At 31.7% G+C, this 7,170-nt stretch overlaps 1 protein-coding gene across 1 annotated transcript; it reads left to right on the forward strand.

Annotated features, from left to right (window-relative positions):
* The first annotated feature begins 504 nt into the window (after positions 1–504).
* Positions 505–1,232, forward strand: LOC101249968 (auxin-induced protein 15A-like). The gene has a single exon (XM_004248826.5). It carries the CDS (start codon positions 717–719, stop codon positions 1,026–1,028), a length of 312 nt encoding a protein of 103 aa, XP_004248874.1. The 5' UTR covers positions 505–716; the 3' UTR covers positions 1,029–1,232.
* Positions 1,233–7,170: the final 5,938 nt, after the last annotated feature.

Raw genomic sequence — 7,170 nt, forward strand, 5'->3', positions numbered from 1 at the left:
AATCCAAATACAAATCTTAATCAACTAACCTGACTCAATTAAAAAATTTGTACAAGGTGAGTTGAGGCTCCAATATCAAGAATCTAAAATATATTATCCCAATGACCCTACTTAGTTTTAATTGTAAAAATAATGCAAGTTCAAGTTCAATGCTCCTATAATAGAGAACAAACTCTTTGGGATTCTAAATTTATTAGGTATCAACAAACAATCGTAAATTTTGAAATGTAGTGAGTGTAAGTGCTTGTAGAGAATAACTAGATACAAATATTAGCATATCACATTTTTTTATATTGTGTAATCTGCTTATTATTCTTCTTTGTACCCTAAAGTGGTAACACATGTTGTCTTAATATATATATTAAGCCAAATACCATGTGATATTTTGCTAATATCTAACCATATGTTTTTACCAAATTCACTTACTAGACTCTTCTTTATTCATAATTTGATGAATGTAGTGTCCCTATATATATAACACTTTACTTTTCAAAATCTACCATTGCAAACACTAGTCAATAGTACAATTCTATTCCCACACTTCAATCTGAACCTTTTTTTTCTAGTCAAAGCTAACTAGCTTTTCTATTGTCTTGCTATAACCTAGCAAGTCTTACATATTCACTATTACCTCCTAGTTTGTTTTCGTTTCTTTCTTTCGTTCTTTCTTTTTTTGAGAATACCTGTCCTGTTGTTTACTTATTTTTTCTCGAAAAATGGGAAGGGGTTTAGTTGGTATAGCTCATGCAAAAAACAAACTTCGACGATCGATTTCACATAAAAATGAAAGTGTATCACCAACAACCACGACTAATTATGTTCCAAAGGGACATTTTGTAGTATATGTTGGTGAAACATGTAGAAGATTTGTTGTTCCAATAGCACATTTGAGTCATCCTTTGTTTCAAGATTTGTTACATTGGGCTAAAGAAGAGTTTGGGTACAGCCATCCAATGGGTGGTCTAACAATTCCATGTAGTGAAGACTACTTCATTAGTCTCACATCCCTACTTAATAAGTCATCATAGACCAAACAAAACCGAAATAATGTATACTTCATGGTTCATCAAAACGATACAGAGAAGATTAGCATAATTTCTTACTTCGACATACTGATTTATTTTTTCCTTGTATTTATTTGCTGAAAGAGAGTTGACTAAGTCAGCTCTCTTTACTTGTAATTTATACATACATAATACATTCTTCGAAATAAAATGTTTCTTTTTGTCTCATTATGCTTCTAAGTCATGTTAGTATCATGTTTAGTTTATGTGCAATATTTGCTATAAATATTTTAGCCCTGTCAGAGTGGTTAAAACTAGGGGGTAAATGATCAGGTTAGTTTGGATTTTTAAATATCAAATCAAATTATTCATGTAATAATTTTAAATTTATAAATCAAACCAAATCAATAAAGTTTGGATTTTTTTTTTAGGTTTTTCAACTTCGGGTTGGTTCAGATTTTTCAAATACCAAATTAAACCATTATGTCGAATTTTTAAGTTTATAAATCAAATCAAACTAACAAACTTCGGATTTTTCCAGATTTTTGGATTTTTCCGTTGAAGCTTGCATATAAACAAATTATTAACTTGTGCTCCAAATATTTCTTTAGTCCAATCAAAATACAATTTTCTAAGGTGTTCCTTAAAAAAATAACAAAAAATATGAGATGAGTACTGATGACACAGAAATATTCAAAAATAAAATAAAATAATGAAATCAACATATAAAATAAATATTGTAAAGTCATAATAAAAATAATCATAATTTAAAAGTACTAAATCATGATAAAAGAAGTTTAATAAGTATTAGTTACATTACTAAATATTTAAGTAAAATTAAATTAGATTATATATTTTGATTGTCTAAATCAATGTAAAACTAAAGAACAAATATTCAATATTATTGTCATTCTTAGTGTTGAATTGATTTTCTTTTTGCATTAGTATTAATTTAAATTTGATTTAAGTTTTATTATAATTATCAACATCTATGAACTATATTCTTTATTGAACCATTCTGAATTCTAAGTTTTAAACTTGAAATAATATATTAAAAGATAAAAACTATGAAATAGTACCAGAAATATTTTAAAATGATAATATTTTAATGTATAAAAATAAAATTTTAAAATTACATATATAATATTGGGTTGGTTTAATCTCGGATTATTTTTTTTAGTTAAAACAAAACCAACCCAAATATAATCAGAGTTTTTTTCTAATACCAAACCATTGATCGAATTTTTTTTTTCTAATTTGATTCGATTTTTTATTTGATTTTGTACCCCTAGTTAAAAGTATATATAACTAGAGATATTTTAAAGTAATTACTTTCACTCTAATTAGGATCTAGATGTGATTAATGATTACTTATTTTCTTTTTAGTTCAAATTCATATTCTGAAATGTGATTCACTAATATACTTGACCGAAACCATTTAATTGAATTTTTACTTTCATTCTAATTAGTTTAGGATCTACATAAATTATACTCTCTTCTCCGTCCAGAAATAATTGTCAGTTATACTAAAAATAAATGTCCAAGATTAATTGTCAATTTAAATAATTAACAACTAATTGGCTCATTTTTCCAATTCTACCCTTAATAATTATTCATTTTAATAATTATTGATTTAAAGTTACAAGAAGACTTTAATTTATAAAAGGTTGCTTTTGCAGTTTTAATAAAATATCAACCATTGTCAGTACAGTTTTTTAAGAGTCATTAGATTCGTAGCACGTAAATATTCATTCTCTGTATACCAAAAGTCCATTCTCTGTATCCACTCTCTGTATAAACTTCATTTGCCTTTAAATGTAAGAGTCATTAGAGTTATTGTTATAAATCTGACAATTATTTCTAGGATTATATTAGTTAAATTACATATTATATTAATTTTTTCTTGAAGGATGTGTATGATCTAAATCTGACAATTATTTCTAAACGGGGGTGTAAATATTTATTGTTCTTTAGGTTATAATCTGTAATGAAAATAGAATATTTCTTTTATTTCAATCCATTTAATTCTTCACACATAGTAATGTAGGTCTTTTTATTACTGGGAGTGAATAGTTGACTTATCCGAAAAAATGATAGGTTTTTATTTGATTTTATAACCATATCGAATAATTAGTTGGGTTTTTAGTATTATAAAAACAACTTTTTAAAATAAAACAATAAAATAAAATAGCGAACCATCCCAAATAAATTTATTTGTAAATTATATTTTATGTATTAAGTTTTAAAATAATGAAGTCCTCCCTCTAAAACATTTTTTCTTTGGGTTAAAACTCTAAAACTAATTATATGTCACTCCTATTGAAATTAAACAAGGTCTAATATCTTGAATAGTAAGTTATAAAGTATTTAATAATTTTGAGTAGCAAGCTACAAAGTATTGAAAAACAGTCTATGATCATATCATTTGAATTTTCTTATTGGATATTTGATCAACTTATAGTAGATTCAGTTTTGAATCTCATGATCTCTTGATTAATTTTTTTTTCATTAGTGTGATCCAGATTTTTGTCTTTGCTTAATATTATTTGTTTTTATTATTGTAACATATTCAGATGTATCTGTAATCTTGCCTGTATTTTATTTTTTCTTAATTTACCACATTTTAAACAATAAAAATATTTAGAGATCTTTTCCGTGAATCTTACACAAGTATATACTTTCTTTGTTTTTAATTATTTGTCCACTTTTGATTCGACATATATTAAGAAAATAATAATTGACATAATGAATTTATCATTTTATCTTGTTAGTCATGAAGTGGTAGATTAAAAATTTAATATTTTCAAAAACTTCAATCCTTTTCAAAGTAATTAATTGAATGCATAATAAATAAATAAATTATTCTTTTTTGATTTGTAAAAGTAAAGGTAAATTTTACAAGTAACAGACGGACAAGTAAGATAGTGTGTTCTTTTTCATGATAAAACTTTATAGGTTAAGATAAAAATATTGAGAAATTCTAGTACTAGTACTATTGCTAGAAAAATTAATGTCATGTAACATTAGTGATTAGACTGTGACAATATGCTTAATTAAATAGTGACACTTAATTAATTATCAGAGACAAAATTTTCGAAAAAGATCCACTTGCACATTCTCACATTCAGATATGAGAATCCATTTTTTTAATCTTCAGATAAGAAACTAACTTAGATCGGTTATATGGTTAATTATTGGTTATATAATAAAGAAAAATGTGCTAATTCATGTTGACAACAATACTGGAACTATAATAAGTCTTTAATTACTAGTTAGAGTTATTATTTTGGAATTACCAACATTAAAATGTTTTCCTTTCTTCTAGCCAATAAAAGGAAAAGCTACTTAATTATATAAATATTTCTATCATATTTATTAATTGTCTTTATAATTTGAAATAATTATATTTTATTTTCTTAATTTAATAATTTTATATTAGAATTCAAATCACATACACCTAGATACATGTGTGTGTAACGACCTGTTTAGTCGTTTTGAGCAGCAGATTTTATTTCTGGAAAAACAGGCTGAGGCGACGGACTCCACGACGGACCGTCATGGGCACGATGGACCGTCGCAGGGTCTCGTTTCAAAACACTTAGAAAATCTGAAATTGGGTACTGAAAATCGACTCTCTGAACTTCGTGACGGAATGGCAGGACGGACCGTCACAGGCGAGACGGACCGTAATAGATTGTTCAGTGGAAATTGACTCTCTGACCCTCGCGACGACCTGCAGGACGGACCGTCGCAGGCACGACGGCCCGTCACAGGTTGCGCAAATCCCAGGCAGAATCGGATTTCCTTACACGTTTTAAGGGACGTTTTGGGACTATTCTTTCCTTAATTATAGATTTCGTGGGGTTATATTAATAACTCAAATTTTTGGGGGTTAAAAAAGGTAACCCTAAGTTAATTAGTGGGGTATTATTGCCATCTTTTATTCTTAATTATATACTAATTAGGGTAAAAGAAAGAGGGTTTGATTAAGAAAATAGAAAGAACAAGAAGGGAGAGAGAGAAACGATCGAGAAGAAGAGGAAAACACCAAGCTTTGAGGATTAACTTGCTTGATTTCAATTCTTCAGTGGAGGTAGGTTATGGTTTTCATGCTTTCATAGTAAACTCTTAATAGAGAATGATATGTATTGGTAGTATTGTAAACCCTACTATATGCTTAATTGTATGTTTGCATGAATATGATTATGTGATTGTGATAAGATAAGCATGATGAAAATATTGAATCCCAAATCTTGAAAAGAAACTTTAACATACATTATTAATGATGATGCCTTGGCATAGAGAAGGCTTGATGATTTACAGAATGATATTAGTGGATCGGAGTGTCACGTTCCGACACATAGATTTAGTGGATCGGAGTGTCACGTTCCGACACATAGATTTAGTGGATCGGAGTGTCACGTTCCGACACATAGATTTAGTGGATCGGAGTGTCACATTCCGACACATAGATTTAGTGGATCGGAGTGTCACGTACCGACACATAGTATTAGTGGATCAGAGTGTCACGTACCGACACATGTAGGGGATTGGAGTGTCACGTTCCGACACATGTAGGGGATCGGAGTGTCACGTACCGACACATGTAGGGGATCGGAGTGTCACGTTCCGACACATGTAGGGGATCGGAGTGTCACGTACCGACACATGTAGGGGATCGGAGTGTCACGTTCCAGCATATAGAATTAGGGAATTGGAGTGTCACGTACCGACACATAGTAGTAGGGGATCGGAGTGTCATGTACCGATACAAGAGGAGGAAAGATAATGAATCTTGAAAGATGATAATATACTCAACTTAATAAACTTAATTCCCAAATGAGTATGGTGTTGAGGCTTGAGCCCTCATGGATGAACTTGATGGTACTTATTGATGATTATAGTACTTGTTGTTGCTACATGTTGAGTTTTATAGTTGATTTACAATAATATTTGATATATACTGTTCCCTATTTTGAGTTGGCCGATGATATCTACTCAGTACCCGTGGTTTGTACTGACCCCTACTTTTATGTTTTTCTTCTTGTTATTTGTGGAGTGCAGCAAACGTGCCGTCATCTTCGACTCAACAGTAACTCAAGCCAGTCTTCGTCACACCGGATCTTCAGGGTGAGCTAACGCTTCTAGCTTGGACTGGATCTTCTCCTTCATGTCTTGATGCCTTGAACCTCCGGCATGGACTAGCTTCTTATGTATTTTTAGCTTTTAGAAAACTCTTAGAATTAGTAGTTTAAAGTAGATGTTCTTGTGATGATGACTTCCAGGTTTTGGGAATAATAGATGTTGAATATTGATAGTTATTGAATTGGTTTTTATTAATGAGTTGAAGTCTTCCGCATTACTTTCTGTTGCTATTACATTGAAATATTAAGATTTAGATTGGTTGGTTCGCTCACATAGGAGGGTAAGTGTGGGTGCCAGTCGCGGCCCGGATTTGGGTCGTGACAAACTTGGTATCAGAGCATTAGGTTCGTTGGTCTCATCACACAAGAACAGGTCTAGTAGAGTCTTAAGGAACGGTAGGGGGACGCCTTTACTTTTCTTTGAGAAGCTATAAGACTTTAGGAAAATTTCACTCTTTCATTCGTTCTTTCATGCTACTACTTGAGTCCAATTGGTATCTAGGCGATACGAATTGGTATCTGACCATCTTCACTCTATTTCGCGGATGGTTAGAACTAGAGCAACGACTGCGCCAACACTAACATCGGCAAGACAAGAAGCGTCTGAGCCAGCCACTGGGGCTGTGGCTCGAGGAAGAGCAACAGCAAGAGGCCGTGGTAGAGGTCGTGGGAGGACGTCCTCTAGGGGAAGAGGACGAACACCTAGTCCATCTGATACTAGGCAGTGACTCCTCCACCGACTGAGGAGGTAATAAGAGAAGGGGAGGATGGAGAAAATGAACAAGTGCAGAATGAGGGATTGCCACCCCAACCTACCCCAGAGATGATCAATCAGGTTCTCGCCTATCTCAGTGGGTTGTCTGATCAAGGTCTGGCACCTCCAATGTTTTCTGCGCCAACACCTCCGGTTTCAGAAGTACAACATGCAGCCACTAGGGCTCCTCGTATGGATGCCTCATTGGACATAGGCACATTTCCACGTCTGACTACTGGGCCTATAATGACAAATGATCAGCATAAAC

This window comes from Solanum lycopersicum, chromosome 10 (assembly GCF_036512215.1).
Source record: "Solanum lycopersicum chromosome 10, SLM_r2.1".
Lineage (NCBI taxonomy): Eukaryota > Viridiplantae > Streptophyta > Magnoliopsida > Solanales > Solanaceae > Solanum > Solanum lycopersicum.